General features: G+C 42.7%; 1 protein-coding gene across 8 annotated transcripts in view; it reads left to right on the top strand.

Moving 5' to 3' along the window:
- The window catches only part of COMP (cartilage oligomeric matrix protein), a 36,787-nt gene that overhangs the window by 1,815 nt on the left and 17,600 nt on the right, over nucleotides 1-17,372 (top strand). For 2 of the 8 annotated variants that reach the window (XM_080634310.1, XM_080634308.1), the window contains exons 1-4: nucleotides 6,409-6,502; nucleotides 12,476-12,621; nucleotides 13,868-14,074; nucleotides 16,951-17,072. Coding sequence is in view for 2 of the 8 variants with exons in the window: in XM_080634306.1 (XP_080490432.1) it covers nucleotides 6,409-6,502 (94 nt within the window). In the remaining 6 variants the exon portion in view is untranslated. Of the gene's footprint in view, nucleotides 1-1,039; nucleotides 1,119-3,358; nucleotides 3,476-6,401; nucleotides 6,503-12,475; nucleotides 12,622-13,867; nucleotides 14,075-15,604; nucleotides 15,666-16,950; nucleotides 17,073-17,372 lie in introns of those variants that run through there. The other 6 variants (XM_080634309.1, XM_080634311.1, XM_080634306.1 and 3 more) reach the window with 6 other exon arrangements.

Here is a 17,372-nt window from a genome sequence, read left to right as displayed (position 1 = left end):
GTACCAGTAGTTTTATTAAATGTATCCTAATTCAGGCTTCAGGTTAAAGTAGGTTAATCCAACAAGCCGCTAAAATCAAAAGCACAGTGGAAATTTGATGAGTTAGGACTGTCACATCAGCTCCAGTGTAACATGGTGACATCAAGATAACTCAGTGTATAAGTTCATCAGTGTTACAAGGCAGTTTGATTCCCAAAGCAACTGAATTAAAATCCTCCGACAGTTTGACTGGAAAGCAGGCATGGATGAACTAAACTGGTTTGCTTTAAGCAAACTGGAAATTAACTGGTTTGTAGTTCAGAGAAGAGCATAACTGTGAGAAAATATGAAATCCTACTTGAGGATGAAAGCGGAATTGAAGAAGACAGTTCTAAAGCCAGGTAGGCTGCTTGGTATGAACACTTATTTATTAATAAACACAACATGCTTGCAGCATTTGACTGGTCTACAGAACCCTCAAAAGCCCTGGAAACCCATCAAGGTTTTGACGTGCTGCTGGGTTTCTTTCCCTGTCCCCTGCATAATCCAGAAAATACCAATGCTTTTAAAGAGAGGCTGCTTGGAAAATTTGCTGAGAACTGCAGGTCCATACTTCACTCTGCTGTCAGGAGGGGAATTTGAGGTCCTGAGGCCCGGTGGCTGCGCTGGGGACATGGTGGTGCTGCTGTCTGAGGTGCTGAAGCTGGAGGGCTGCGAGGGATCCCCCCACATGGGGTGGCAAAAGCAGGAGCAGGGAGTTCATGTGGGAATCCTGCAGTTGGTTTTGATCTGTTTTGATGAGGGATCAGACCAGCAATTAGTTGTGGCCGTTGTGTTTAAACTGGAGACTGAAATAGTCTTTATATCAATACAAAAGGAGGGTACGTTTGAATTTCAGGATATTATTGCTTAATTGTAGTTCACTGCATGCTGGAAGCTCTGTGGACCACTTTGGGGCCTTTAAAGGTAAACATGGAGGCACATATGCAGGCTACATTAGAAAGCCCCATGACAGTGTTTTTTGTGTAAGCTGTGTTTCATGAAGGTTTTCTCTCTTCAGGCTGGGCTGCTGCAGAGATGACACTCTGCTCTGACTCATTGGGCTCTACTGCTGTGCAGCCAATATGAAATTTAAAAAGGTAACACTTCAGGAAACTGGAACACATTCTGTTGCTGCTTTACCATTTTTATGCATAATTAGATGCTAGATTTGCAGGACAGGCTTAGCTGCAAGAAGCTATCCAAGAGAAAAAATGTGGGTGAATTTCATTTTGAAAAAGGATGCTTTCTGCTTGCTTGAGAGCTAAAAAGTTTCAGGTGGTTATCTTGAAGAGGTGATGATAAAGGTTCTTGAAGGTTGTCAGTGTAAAACTGGTGCATACAGCAGTTAGGTGTTGATAGAAATAACACAGTACTGACTCAAAATAATTTGCTTTTGCCACAGAACTATCCTTGAAACTCATTTCAATTCCAAGGCACACTGCATTGGGATTCGATAGCATCCTCCACTCAGGACTGCACAGGAGAGGGCTGAAAACAAGCTCTTACCAAAGGGAATGAACTGATTGGTCTGTGAAAACTCCAAGCCATGGAGATAGTGCTGGGAAGTGTCATCATGACGTGCGGGGTTCCGAGCCAATCACACCCAGTGTGAGGAGTCTTTGCAAAGCTGCTACTTCAAATGAGTGTTGGATAAGGAAAAAAAAGAATGTATTTTTTATCCTGGGATAAAAGAATTCAGTTTAGGAGAAAATGAGAATGAAACAGAGATGAGATGTTCTTGACAAGAATGCTTCAGGAATACTCACTCCTTGCACATCCCATGGTGATGTGTTTGTCTAGGAGCGCTGTGATTAGCAGTGTGTTACTATAGCACAAAACAGTGCAGTTACCGTGCAGGTCACTTTCTTATCTGCTCTGTCACTTCACATCTCTATTTCTTCTTTTGTTGGAGGGTCAGCTTAGTTCATAGTGCTTTTAAATTCTTCATTTCCTGTCTGTCTCTGGTTTTCCTTTTGCCTCTTCCCCGAAACAAATCTTCAAGTGAAAATTCCATGCAATTGTACCTCACCTGAGGACTAGCCAATGGAAGACCAAAAAATACCTGTTGTTGTTTGGTTTTGCTTTAAAGGAAAACTCTCCCCCTCTACACTGAAAATATCTAAAAAAAAAAAAAAAAAAAAAAAAAAAAGAGAGACTTTTTTTAAAATAAAAACTAATGCACCAAAACCACAGCAACAAAGCAGAAACGTTTGCAGGCTGTGAATTATTCCACTGCAGCTGGTACAGTTCTTCCCAGTGACCACAAGAGGGACATAGAGGGAAAGCTAATGCGGCGCTGGGAAAGGATGCCAGCAGAGCAGCTTGACGCAGGTTCACAGCAACATGCGTTTTCCTTTTGTTTAGGAAGATCTTCTGGGATCATAACGTTTCTATAGCTTCTTTCATCCCACAGAATCCTTGAAAAGCTTTATAGACATTATAAAAAGTGATAATAAGCATTAATAGCTGTAATGGCGCTTTTCCCAGAACTTCGTGTCTTCCCTCAGCATTTTCCTATTTTAATGTGTGTAGTAGTGCTGGGACAGGGAGAGGGTGGGCTGGCTGTATTTTGGTTCCATCTCTAAGACTGGACCAACCAACCTTGCGGCATTCAGCAGGCATGTGCAGGAGAGAGGTATGGAGCTGGGTTTGTATGTTTAGTTTTCACAAATGAATGGCTGATGATGCAGATGTAAGATCAGAGCTCATCTAAATGCCTCCATGAAACAAAAGCACCATGAAATCCCCTTAAGTAAACATTGAAGGGTTTATTGGGCTCTTGTGGAATTAAAAAGCATGGTCTCAATATGCACTAGATTGGAAGTAATGCAGCATGTGTGTTTAAGGATATGCAGTTGATTAATCCCTAATGTCAGTAAAGCTTTGTTTCCAGCCGTGGTGAGACAGAGGCATTGCTACTTGAGCATGCTGCTGTTTGGGATCCGAACAATAATACTGGGAGAAGGGCTGTTGTGAGTAAGATGGGAAAAATGCCTTCTTTTGAAATAACTTTATGGACTTCAGTCTTGCCACATTTCTGTGCCAGGTACTTGAACTGCATTCAAAGTTCTTGGTAAGTGCTATTAGATTGAACGGTCATTTTTGAAAGCCCAGTTTAATGCACAGAGTGTTTTCACAAAAAAAAGGCATATCAGAAAAAAGTAAGGATTTCTCCAAGGTGCAGAAGTGTGTGTGCAGCAGTGAATGCAGCCAGCTTTGACTTCAGAAGTAATGTAGTATAGAAAATTCACAGCAAAGGGCTATTGCTCATTATCAGGGGAATCTCAATGCTTTTATCCTTCAAATTGTGTTTCTGTTTCAACTGCCTTCCCTGCAGGTTCAATTGTGGCTATAAAAAGTATTACTGAAGCAAGTCATGGATTGGGAACTTAAAACAGTGAAGGAAAATGAGGAAAAGATCTTGACATTTCTTCAGTGATCCTGAATGAAGAAGGTACTTAGATATTATGGTGGTGAGTGACATAAACTGATAAGAGATGAAAGCCAGTAAATGAAACTACCTATAAACTCTATGCTATAAACCAGTTTTCTTTCACTGTCTAAGTTAAGTGGATACTAAAAGGCTAATAAACTGTGAAAAGGTAATTTAATATTAAAATACTAATTAAAACTAATTTATTTCAGTATTAAATTTGAAATCCTTCCTTCCAAAATGTATTAAAATCCTTTCTAACACCCACTCCTTGAAAATAGCTGAAGTGTGTGTTCATCCTAAACAATGCCACGTTAGCACAGACTCAATTCAAGGAACTCATGTAGGGGAAAAGTCTTTTTATGAACAAAGCTTCTGGCTTTCTGAAGGTTTCTAGTTGCAAAAGTGCTATGTGAAGCGATCTCTTTAACTGGCCACAGAAGTTAAAAGCAAACCATGCTAGCAAAAAGGCATGGTTTCTAAACTCCAAGAAATAAAATTGCTGGAATTGATGGATACATTCAAGAACATATTTAAGAGTATCTGTTACCTATTAAATCCGTCTTGGGTAGGAGTTCTGTAAGGAGCAGACTTGTTAAAAGTCCTCAGTTTCGAAAGGGGCATCAAAGTTTCTTTAAACTGGGCTTCTTCAAAACAGATGTCATTGTATCTGAGCGTAAAACCAGCTATTGAAGCCCTTGATTGACTACAAAGAGTGTACATGTTCCTTTGTTTAAATTTCTGGCAGTTCTCCTGGGCAGATGGAGAAGCACTGAGGTTATTTCAGTGTAATGTAAAATCCAGTGCTTCACAAAGGGTTTGATGTGTGTTTGGATCTCATGAAGTGGTGTTCCTCCCTCTGGTTTAGTGGGGAAAATAGGAGAGTGGTGAGCTTTCAGGTTGTCCCTGGAGGCTCATTTAAATTTATAAATACTTTAAAGTTTTAGCAACACAACTTCTGATGTGGTAGAAGCTTGCTTTCTTCTCAAAGCATTCCTGCTTTACAGACATGTTTTTAACCTTGGGGGAAGGTGGCACGCACAGGGTTAAATAGGAGGTTGTTTTCGTAATGAGTATCTTAAGAGAACAAATCACTTGAAAACCAGTATTTTTGGGGTCCCACCCTGCCTTTTTCTTTACTTTTTCTTTAAGTGAATAACGTACTTGCATTCTCTACATAGAATGTGAATCCTTCCAAGTAATTCCTTGTTCCTGCTGTGGGAGAGGTCTGTTTGCTTGGCACTTGTTTAAAAATGGAATAATGCAAGCCATCCCATAACGAGGTGTATTGCCGTTTGGGTTTTGCTGGGGGGTATCTAAACACACATGTAAGAATGGGTGTTCAGCCATATAATGTGGCTACATAACTTGCAGAAGTGGTTCAGACTCCTGCTGGGCTAAACACCTGCATCCAGGTCCTTGTCCTGGAACATGAACCATTTGATTTTCAGGTCTCCAGCTCTCCAGAATTATTCCCTCTGGCTTTTTCATGGACATCTCAGGTCCTTTTGATGTGAAATGCAGCATTTGGCAGTGAGGCCTTCTCCTTTCATTGCAGATATTAAAGGTTCAGAAAACAGTAAGTGTAAGCACTTTCATAGTGGCAGCTATAGGTAAGGTTAGTAATATTAACAATTGCTTCTCCTTTATTTCTTGCCTGAAGAAAAACCAGATCTAGAATTGAGGAGACCAAATGTATTAGGTGTTGTGGTTGTTTTGCTGTCATGGAAGCCCTCCCATTAGAAAGTCTCTGTTTCTGATGTCTGGGGTGAGTGCAGGGCAGGAAGAGCTTGGGTGCCTGAACCAGACTGGTTTCAGGATGGAGAAGCTTGCTTGAAGTGGAAAGAATGTTTTCTTTGCAGAATGTTGTGGATTTGAAGAGGAACCAAGCCAGTACTGAGCGCAGGTCATCAATGGTTACAGAGCAGCTTTGTAATGCCTTCCCAGAAATCAGGAGTTCCTTGGAAATGTACCCAGGCCACTGGTGGAGTTTCATCAAATGGCATATGAAAAGATTTGGACAGTGTACTCCTGAGAGTGGAGATTTCTGTTAATTATACCTACCTTCTAAACACTGTGGGCCTAAAATACAGTGGATTTGCCCCTACTTGCATAAAATGAAGTTTCCCACTATTGAGTTGTTGTTAAGGAGTGTTTCATGGAGTTCCTTTGCTGAGGGTTATTGATTTCCCTGTCACTGTGTGGTTTCATTGCCTGCTCCTCAGCTGCTAAGCCAGGGCAAAGGTGGAGTGATTCTCCCACCCCAGCCTGGTAGTGCTGGTTACTGACACTTCCTCAGACTGGATTATTTAGGACCCACTGAGCTCCCTTCGTAGCAGCAGCTACCAAGGTAACATGGTAACCTTCTCTGGGTCCGATCTACCAGGCTTTCATCAGCACTCCCAAATTAACTGCCCAGCGAGCCTTTGCTTTTGGCTTTCCATGCTCTTTGTGAGGAGGCAGAGTTCTCACTGGGGAAGGCAGCCAGTGTGACAGCCAGTAAATAAATGGAAGGGTGCTGGAAGAGCTATGAAGAGATGGAGGGATAAGGAGTCCTTCCAGGCTGTTCCCTCCGGAGTCATGCAGACCAGCAATTATCAAATGGTGCCATTGGAGAATCACGTTGCAGAAGCTGCTACAGGTGCTGTGATGAAAGTGGAGTCTCTGCGAATTCCTGGCCCCTGAGCAAGACTCACGGCAACACTATGGACCCATCATGGAGGCTGGAAACTCTGAGCTGGGGCTGGTTTTACTGAAAAGGAAATTATTGGGCTTGATTTATGATCAAACAGAAGTTTTCAAACAGCTTTTCAGTTCTGGCCCAGAAATCCATGAGGCTTATGTCATGTGGAGGAAACTCAGAACACAGACAATTTTTATGTAGCTGTTAGCAAATGTTATTAAGAAAATGAAATGTTAAACTAGATCCTACGGCCTTTTTTTTCAGCTAGAGTATGAAGACAGAGCAAAGGTCTAATGAGAAGCAAGTAAGTGGCATTCCAGTCTCAGACAAGATACTGACAGATGAGACCACCACCCTGGCAGCAGGTTAGTATGTGACTTTGCTGGAAGAGGTGATTGCAAAAGGATAGGAAGAAGGTCTGGAGAGCAATAATTCGAAATAGCACTTTAGTAATGATGTCATTTAAACAAAAAAGCAACATTAAACATTGGGCAATGAACTTCTTTGGATCAAGAGCAATGCAGGGCTACTGGCCAAGGTGCAGAAGAACTTCTACAGCAGGAGGAATTGCACAGTGCAATAAAGAGCTTGAGAAAAGCCCAAAGCATGCAAGGTCATGATGGAAAAGCCATATTAGAATAATCCTGAGGAGTGGCAGGATAAATAACCCAATGTTTTTTGTGAGCATGAGGGCTTACTAGGGAATGAAGGGGAGGAAGGTATTAGAACTGTAGTAAGTAGTATATACACTCACAATCAGTCCATGTGTCTTGAAGTCAGAAGATCTTGGGCTAACTGGAGCACTGGAACAGCCGGAATGGTTGCTATGATCCCAGCCTGATCCTGAGCTCTTCTCTTGGGGCTCAAAACAAATCCAGTTACAACCTGCATCCACCTCCTTGACTGAGGAAGCCAAAGGGCTGAAACAAGACAAGGGAGGTTATTCTTGTGGGCTTGATCAACATTGGGAAACATCAAAAATGGCATTTAAAAGGTGTATTGTTGGAGGTTTTTTCTTTAGAGGATGGCCCATCCTGGTGCTGCAAGTGGTCCGGATTAGTGGCTCAGGGTATGGAGATCAACCCTTTCCTGGCAGGTATGGGTAATTTAAAACAAACTTCCACTGAATTTAGTGATTAACAGCCAAAGGTCTGGTCAGCTTGGTGGGAGGCTGCACATGCCATGCTCCTTTTTCCCTTTTATACTACTTGTTCCATATCCCACTAGAGGCCACCAGAAACCTCATCTGGCAAAAACCCCCAAAAACAACAGAAAGGAAGGGAGGGGGCACCTGCAGTGCTAAATGGCAGAAGCTCCTGGTTTATAGGGAGGTTTAAAAGTGGAACTTGGATATCCCTAGAAACAACTTCTCTTCCCACTGTGGTAGGAGTAACTCCCAGATGTGACTTGAAGCCAGCAAATGATCTCAGGCTGTGAGATCAGATTTTGCTGAGTGTACAGGGTTGGACACATTCATTACTCTTTCCAGAAGATCTCCTGTCCAAACCATGCATCGATATTTGATTTCCTTGGGAAATATTGGCCTTCATGAATGCCTTTACTGCATCTGTGTATAGAGACTCAAAGTTTCAACATTGGCTCCTGCCTTGCCAGTAGAAAGTTGCTTTTGTCATTGCTATTTATTCACCTGAGGCGTGGGGTTCCTGGAATTGTGTGTGCTTTCCTGGAAGAAGTGATGAAGGGTGGAATGGCTTGTGCAGGAAGCATTCAAAGCCTGAAAAGATGTCAAGGAGAGACAAGGCAGCTGCAGCTTAGGGAGAGCTTTTGAATTCCACTCTCATGGTAGGTATTTCTTTGGCAGTCATTGTCTCAGGAGCTCAGTGTTTCTTACACCAGAGTGCTTTGGCTTGAGGAAAGGTTAATGGAAGAAATTGCCTCTGTGCTAGCCAAGAGCAATTGGCCTTTAGTGAAGGAAGCATTGCAGAAACACAGGGGATCAAACTTCGAGTTTCCATGTGGAATTAAAATCAGAGCAATGCTGTGACTGTCACAATTCAGCTGATATGTGCCCTTGCAAGCTTCGGATGGAAAGAGCCATGTAGATGAAGCAGGGACTGACTCTGACTGTTTATACAGATCGTGATACTGAAAAAATTGTGTGGAAAAGATCTACTTTTGTGGCTGTTTTTCAGCTTTGGGTGGGGTCAGGAGAAGGAATTGCCAGAATTCTCCAGAGCCAGCTCATTCCTGTGAGATTTCTGGTCTGATATTTTCTTGAAAACTCCAGAGGTTTGGACCAGTCTCCAGGCTGGATCTTGCTGGAGAACTTCCCCCGGCTCCTCAGCCTGTATGTGCCATGTTTCCATCTCTAGGGGTGAAAAACCCAACAGCTCAGAGTCTGCATGATGTCGGATTTTCCTCTGAGTTTCTAAATGCTGTACAAAGAAGCCGAATTTTTGGATGAAGCCAATAATCCAGAAGGTCTCAAGGCTTAGGAAAAGAAAACGTTCTGTGAAAAGAGATGTATGGTGAGACGGGCTGACAGTGTGAGCAGCAGGGAAAGCACGTGGCTCCTTTGCTTCCATAATCCTTGAGGCTGGTGAAACAATCAGTTTCACAAATGCAACTGTTTACCTTAAGGCTCATAGGCCTCTTGAATGGGTTCTTTTGACTTGCACTGGTTAGTAACTTCCTGGTAGTCAGGATGAGGCAGCAGAGTTCCCTTTAGCATTGTGGAAGCTGCCACTTGGGTAACGTTTTTGAGTCATAGCTGTGTGCTTTGCACCCAAGTGGGGAGATCCTTCTGCAGGAGAGAATAGCTGAGTACTTCACTTGTTACTTAACCAGACGTGAGTGAGGGCTCAGCTGCCTGGCTCTGTGCTGTTATTTCTGTTTGACAAGTCATCTTCATATTGGATGAGATCTCTCTTTTGAGAGAGACAAAGTGCTGCTGCTTCTGAGGACGATACCTGTCCTTCCCACCCCCAGAGCGTGGGCCCTGCGAATATCTTTGTCTCTTCATTCCTGTGACAGCCATAATTGTCTGACAGAAAAGCCTGTGCAGCGCCTCAGGCAGGCGCTGAAGGGGGACAGCACTGTGGAGGATACACTGCCTTGTGCTACAATGGGCTCTGCCTACAAGGTACTGAGTTGACCATTCTCTGCTCAGGCCTGAGGAACTGGCATCCTTTTGTGGTCAAGGTTTTGAGAACAATTAATGAAGACTTAAAGGACAGTTTCCAAGAAGAGGATTCATTCTTGTTTGCTTAAAATCTGACCAAAGTTCTTAATCAGTTGAAGTGGGGTATAAGCAATAAAGATCGACACAATGTTCTGCTCTGCCACCATCACAAGAGGAAGAAGGATTTCTGTGCTGTACTAAGGCTCTGCTGTAATAATAACCCCATTTTCTTTTTTCATATTCAAGATTCTGTTTTTACAAGTGGATAATAAGACCACTTTAGAGAACAGCTTTGACAGGCTTCTGGTCCTTCCTATATCCCTCTGTTCTTTGTGCCCTCGGTGAGTCTCCCATTCATCCTGATTCCAGTGGTTGAAGAAAGAACCTACATTTGAAGAATTTTCATTGTAATTCCTAAAGGCTTTCCCTGCCATTTCCCTTGTATGCAAGTGTTAAACTACTCATAACCAAAACTAAAGTGTGTGAGGCATAGGAGTGTTGCATATAGTGACTTCTTTTCCTCCTTTCTCATTCTCACTGGGTATTTTGAAGAGTTGAGTTTGGAGAAGGCAATGGCCAGACTTCTGACCTAATGCTTTCAGCATCCCCATAGCTGGGGAAGACGTGAGGGGGGGATTAATACAGAATGATCTATCCTCTCTTCTTCTTGTTACAAGTTAACTCTAATTTTTACCACTGAAAAGCTTTATGGCTCCTGCAAGCAGCTGACTGCAAAGCACATTTCTACAGAGTACCTCAACAGTGGTCCTTTGATCACTGGTGTCCTGAGAAGACCTGATTGCTTGGTGCTGGTTTTGCTTCTTTCCAGCTGTTAAATCACACCAGAGATCTTCCTTCTGGTTTCTGGTGTGTTTTCTTTTTTAAATGTAAGCAGGAGAGGTAATTGCTATGGAGCAGTTGTGTGAAAAAGAGCAAATGGGAAGAAAAGAACCAGCCCCTGTTGCAGTCGGTGAGAGAGGAAGTGTCAGAAGAACTATCATTAATCTTGAATCAACACTTATTAAAAAGCTACAGCTTTTTGCTGCATGTATCCAAGAGACCTGAACAGGTTTGCTTAATATAACATCTGGCATGGAAAATTGCTTCATGTTCCCTTGAGATGGCCACAGAAAGGGCAGCTTTGTGGTCTGTCAGAGCATGGTTATTAAAACTACTGATCCAGCTTGTTGGGAAAGGTAGCTTACCACTTCATACTTCTGAGCAGAGTAAACGGTGAGGTTCAGGTTTTCTCTGTGGGTCTTTGGGCTGTGACCATAGCAAGAACAGACCTGCCTCCTGTGAATGGCTGCTAACCATTCCTTGGCTTGCTCTACACAGAGCAAGGTTTTCTCTGGAGTCCCAAGCCAAATGTTTCCCTTTTTTCCTGCTGTTCTGCACTCTGTTATGTATTTGGCTGTGCTCTCTGTCCCAGAGGTGTCTATGTTCTGGTGGTATTAGGTATGAAGAGATTGTCAGGTTCCCTGGGATCTTCCTTGCTGAAAGGAACGATGGAAATGATCTTTTTTTCTCTGAAGCTGTCTGTCAGAAGACTGATGCCATGTGCCAGCTTGTGGCTAGAAGGTAGTAATTTGAGGCCAGCAAATACTCACCTATGTAATGCTTGTATATATGATACAGAAATAGTATTATTCATATACAGTGTGTGCATTTGTGTGTAGCTACTGAACTAATCGGGTGCAGACAGCTCCAGCAGGATCCGAGCACATCTCCAGTCTCCCCTGGGTTCAGTGTTCTGCCTCCGAAAGGGTCAATGCCAAATGTTTCCTTTGAATTAAAAACTCTTGGTACATGCTCAAAACCCAGTCAATGCTCCCTAAGAGAGTCCCTAGGCTATTAAAAAGTAGTCTGCCCACCTACATATGTGATCTCAGAGCACTGAGCACTTCCAGTCCCTTCTGCAATGACACAATTCCTGTTTACACTCTTGCTGAAGACCCCTGGATTACTCAATAAGAAGGTTTGACCACAGAGATGAATTATATACATCATTTAGGGGAAAAGAAAAACCAGTCTGCTTAGAAAAATGTTAGTTTGTAAGGTTTGCAGTCCTGAAGAGTTTTGGGAAGTGACTTAGTGCATCCTGAGCAATCAAAAAACTGTGTTATTGTCATTATGGCCCTGGGAGGTGTCTTTTAGTAGCAAAAACCAAAAAGAGAGACCACGGCCAAAGCAGTTGTACTGACAAAACCTGCATACTCTGAGCATTAATGATACTCCCAACAATAATTCCCAGCAAGACATGATGGCTTAACCATCACACCAGCTTGCAGCTCTCTTGGTCAAAACAGCCTCCAGTCTTCTCCTTTTTTCCAGCACAATTCAGTTAATTATTCCCAGGTCTCCCGACAAGTCTGAGCTCCTGCTGGCTGCTGGAGCAATAGGAGCCTATTGTTGCAAATTTGCTTAATCCAGTGTTAGAACTCTTTATTGTCCAGAACAGAAAATGGCATGAATAGTAAAGGAAAAAATGTGAGCTGTTTCCTGTAGGGTTTTAACAACCCTCTGGGGGTGTGATTACAACATATGCTGGGGAACAGTGCTGAGCAGGGTGGCGGTGGGGAGAAGAGGCTCTGGCAGCATTGACCACCCCATCTGTAAGGCTCGTTACAGTGAGCTGCTGGGGAGGAAGGGGAGGATGGGAGAGCTTTTTCATCCCAACGTGCCACTGTTTTTCAGCCCCTTGGCCTTCCAATCTGTCACAGTTTGTCTTTGCAGGCTTAAGTGAGAGGTAAAGCAAAACTGACTGAGGGCTGATACAATTGCGGGCCCTTTGCTTGGCCTCCTGCCCTCATGTAAAAAGCATTTTAGTTCCAGGTGTCTTAGTTCTCCTCAGACAGGATCATGTTGACACAAGGTCTCAGGCATCTTGGAAGGGGTGGGATTATCCATGTAGGACCTGGGAGTGTGGAACATTTGACAGTCCTGCGACCTTTCTAGAGATACAGATCAGCTTGTCAAAACTCAGGAAGCCACTGGGAAGTTCTGGACTGTATTTGAAATGAAGGACAGTTTAGGGTGATCTTGTAGCCCTGTCTCTGGAGAGACCTTGGACCTATATTGTGGCTTTGTCACCAGCGTGTTAACTGGCCTCATCTCTTGCTGTTCCTTTCACATCTGTAGTGAAACTGAACTGTGATGTTCTTACTGTGCACTTAGACCCTCTTCTTTGTTGCAGGACTATAGTTGTTGGATAATTTATTCTCTTGTAAAAGTCCAGCTTTTCTTGCTGATGCTCCTCAAGAGTTCCTACAACATCGTGTGCTGTTCTCTCAGCCAGCGTGGGCAGGATATGGCACTTCCAGGAAGATCCTTGCAGTGGTGGTAAGGCTGCCCAGACAATATGTAGTATCACTTAGTTTAGATGAATATGCATGTGCTGTTCCCTGCCAGTGCCTGTCAGGGAAGGTTCCCCTTCTTCAGAGAAGCAAGATGGTTTAGTTATTACAGTGCTGGCAGGAGCTTTGGGCTTCCAGGTTCAATTTGCTTGCATGGTGTGACCAAGCGGAAGCTGCTGAGCTTCTGAATGACTCAGTTCCATGTCTGTGGAGAGGATTCTTTCTTCCTCAGGAGTAGTGTGGCAATGACAAGTCAGGCCATTCAGCTCTCTCCTGGCTTCTCCAAGTGGTTTGTCTTGTTGAGAGTCTCATTAGAAAGACCAAGAAACAAAAGCCTTGTGGGCGAGGAGCTGCTTCTGATTCTTATTGAGAGCTTCCTAGGACAGGTCCAGAGGCACAGAGAATCTGTCCTGGTGATACACCGACACTTTCAGACTTGCACCTTTCTTTTCCCCTGCCCCAGTAGTCACTAAATTACATGGAAGAAAGAAGAAAGCCAAAGGAGGTAGTAAAGGCATCAGGTGGCAATTCCTTGTGATGTGTTTGTTACAAATGTCTCCTACTTACTAAATGTGTTGTGTTGGCTGTTCAACAGCAAAAATGTTGGAAAAACCCTCCTCAGCTCACGCTGGTTCTCATTACTTTTTGGTTGAGGGTTAGGAGCTCAGGATGAAACGAAGAGTTTGAATGTGTTCTTGGCTCCTCTGTCTTTCTGTAGGATTCCTCCCCCAGAATCTGGAAGGCAGCTCCATGCCTTGTTTGAGAAACCATTTTGCAGCTATTTTTGTATATTAACGTGATGGTGTTTGTGTTCTGCTCTGTTCAAAGCTCTAAGAAAATGTTCAGGGTGAAAACTGATGTTCCCTCAAAAGCCAACTTCTCACATGTGGTAAATATGAAAGTCATCACATTCCTAATAGTGGTGGAGGAGTGAGCAGGAAAGTTTACCCTTTTGAGATTCTCATCTTCCTTCCAGGAAGGCCCCACTTGCTGTGGTGGAAGACAGGAGCTTCCTCCCAGGAGATGTCCTTGTTACAATGTGCCTTTTGCTGTGACAGCATGGCCATGGCCCAGTGTTGTCACTCTGCCTGTTGCCACAGTGAGTCGTGTGACATTTTTTTAGCTCATATAAATGGCTTTGCTGACATGAGTTAAATGCCATCAGCAGGACAGGGAACACCAAGAGTGAAGTTAGCATAAGGCACAATGGAACCATTCCATTTGTTTTGCAGGCTCCATTCTCTGTCACTGCAGTTTGCCACTGACTAAATGAAAACCCCTTTAGAAGCACTGATAAAAGGTCTCCTCCGCCCTCCAGTTCTTACTTTCCTGAGGAATTCAAAGTTAGAGACATAAACCAGACTGCAGCAAGCCGTAACTCTTCAAACACGTAAGAAACCACAACCTGGAATGAATTATTCCATCTTGCAATGACTGAGGTGAATGGGGGTGTTCTTACCTGTTTTGGGCTGCTGGGTTATATGTGTAACATCTTCATTGCTCTTAGTGTCCATGCCAAATAATGAACCCGCTTCCATAAAACATTGGTGCTGTTCTTTATGTTATTTAGTTAGTATCTAAACTTTGTTACTTCAGGACTACAAATAGCTCTAAGCAGATCCTTTAGGAATCCTGTTTGTTGAGGCTGTGTTTTAGCAACGGATGAATTTGTACATAATCAAGCCATAAAATCATGATTTGCAAACTTTTGAAAGTAGGTTTTTGTTTCATCTGGAAGCATATAATAGAAAGGCAGGAGGAGGCTGAAGCTGGGCCTCACGCTTCATTGCCTGTCCTCACAGTGTGTACCTTTGGAGTTTGTAAATGTTAGACAATAGCATTCAAAATAATGCTGCTGATGTATTTGGGCTTCTCACTGATTCACTCGGGGTGAAATGTGTCGGGTTGGTCCAACTCCAGTTGTAATCCAGCAGTTCACACAACAGACAATGCATCTTCTGAGTCATGGATAGTTTACACATGGTGACAGTTAACAAAAATACTGACTGATGAAGATTCAGTTGAGACTTCAAGGGTGCAATGACTATGATCTTTTTTCATCTTCACCTTTCTGTATTGCTGCAGACATCACCAGGCTCTTTTGCACAAGTATGGAATTGAAATGCAAGTTTTCAGATATCTAGTGCTTGTTCAAAGAAGGGACTAATCTGCTCTTTGAGTCCGGGGGGAATAAGATAAGCAGTAGGCTTAAATAATACCCCTTGGAAACATTTTCACAGTGGGGATATAGAGCATTGGAAGGCTGCCTGGGGTGACTGTGGAGTCTCTGTCACTGGAAGTGTTTTAGAAGAGGGTAGAGATGTCTTTGTGAGGAGTGCATTGGTACTATTGATCTGTATTGGAAGCAAAAGGAGGAGATGCTTCTTGAAACCATCTTTTGTATAATTTGGTTTCTTATGACCATAAATATATAAGAAACACTGTAAACTACTCAGCATACCATTGAGGAGGGTGTAGATGTTTTTCACTTATTTTTAGCAGTTGACCTTACAAGACTGAAAAATAACTTTTTCCTTCTGACTTTTGTCCTCTGCTTGGCAAAGATTAGTTAAAAACACAGAGATGGAAAATACTTAAACTTTAAACTAGGATGAGCTTTTCTTTTTGTTGGTTGTTTGTGTGCTGGTTTCATTTGTGATGTCAACTCCAGTCAGGAAAAAAAGGTGTAACTAACCTTGGCACTGCACAGTTCTAAAGCGCTTCCACACTGACACCCAAACAAACACTATCTGCTGCTCACTTCTTTTTTAATCAGTAATGCTTAAGATGTTATAGACAAACGCGAAAGCTGTTTCCCCATCAGATAATAAGAAATTCAAATACATCAGCTCCTTTTGAATTTGTCTTTTTTTAAACAGAAACAGGCACCCAGAAATAACCAAGCCACTACCAAACACTTTCTGATCTGCTACTACGTGTTTAAGCTGTGTCAAAGTGGTGATTTACAAGGATTTCTAGCCCTCAGATCTGAATACAGAAAGGTATAAAATGAGTCCAAGGAAAATAAAGGTAGGAATGACCTCAGCCTGTGGAGACACCATGTCTTGCTCAGCTCAAGGAAGCTCTGGAGAAACAAGATACATTTATTTGTAGTTATTTTGCTACTGTCAATGAATAGAAATGATCCCAGAAGCTGTTGCAGACTGAAGAGAAATGGCTTTGGGTTTCTAGAAGAATGCCAAGACATATTGATCACTGCCTTAGTATGCAGACAGCTTACTTGTTCAAATATTTAAAGTTGGCGTAATGCAGATTTAATATGCTGTGCTTTGTTTCATTTAGAATAAGTGAGCAACAACAAGCACTGTTGTGTCACTGTGCTGTTCTACACTAATTGTTGCTGAGGGCAATGAAGGTCATTTCTCAGCATGGAACATGCCTGACTTTACTCTTCTAAGTACATTCTCACTAAGTACATCTTCTAAGTACATACTCACAGTTTTCCATTTGGGCTGGAACACCCCAGCTAACTGCAGAGTTACTTACAAGTAACACGTGCTCCTTGTGAGCCAGGTCGGTATAGTCTCCAGCCTTGCCAGTAAGTTCATTATTAGTGACTCTCTTGCAGAGGATAACAGAGGTGGGAATGGCCTTGCAGGATATCCACATTGTCCAAGTTCTCTTTTTCTCTTCCCTGTGAAGAGATCCAGGTTCTCTGCTGGTAGCCCTGAATATTCCAAATACTTTGGTGACTTGCAGCTTGTCCACACAAGGTGTTCTTCACAAGAGAGGGGGTCACTCTGTTTCTTTTGTCCTTTGCAGTGACTGCAGGAGCTTGGAAGATTTCTTCTTTATAATGTCAATTATTTGAGTTTCTTCAGTCCATACTAAAACCCAAGAAAATTATCTAACATCTCTATAATATGCTTTTGATGAGTTAATCTGGATCTGAAATGATAGACATATTAGAAAATACAGTGAATTTTACATATAACATGATCACCATGTTTAGTATTATAAAAGGGCATGTTCTGGGCAGCTGAAAGTGTTCAGAAGAATGTGGAGCTCTGCACAGAGGAAGCAGGACTTTTCCTAATAGTCTTCAAGAGATCTTCCTGGATCACTTGCTAGATCCCTTCCTGGATCCCTTGCTGGCTGGGGTCACGCTGCTTTACAAGCCAATGTCACACACTCTCAGAAATTACTTTAAAGGTTTTTTTCATGTGTCTTTGTTTGGTTTATGTCCTGCTATCACTGGGTAATACTTTGCATAGATAGCAGAAAATGTCATTATTGCTCATACCTATTTTATTTGCCTTGTACTGAATAGTTCATTTTTTATTTCTTTTTGTAGCACCAGGACTTTGATTGTCTCATCATTCTACATACACATTTATTTCTCCATACAAAGCAAATCTGACGTCAGCTGGTTCCGAGGTGATCTCACAAGTGACCCTTGTCCAGTCTTCATTCCATGTGAGTTACATCTCTTTCTTTCTGGAGTTTTATGACTTCTCCCCAGCTGAAAAACACAGATTTTTTTCTGAATAGTTGGCTAGAACCTGCCTCTATTAATGACCCATCAGTCTTCTGTTGAAGTAATGTGTTTTTCCCTTAAAACTCTCCACTACCATAACAGGTCCTAACAGGCTTCCCTGCTTGCCATCTAGCAGGGTCCTGGAGTGAGCAGCCTGCAGAGGCTGATGCCTCTCACCTCTGGACAGCAGCATCCTCAGACATGAGCTGGACAGACAGCGACTAACAGTGTTTCAGGGG

This window comes from Psittacula echo (genome assembly GCF_963264785.1).
Source record: "Psittacula echo genome assembly, chromosome: 24".
NCBI lineage: Eukaryota > Metazoa > Chordata > Aves > Psittaciformes > Psittacidae > Psittacula > Psittacula echo.
Note: the sequence above shows the minus strand (reverse complement) of the source record. Positions and strands in the feature narration are given on the sequence as shown.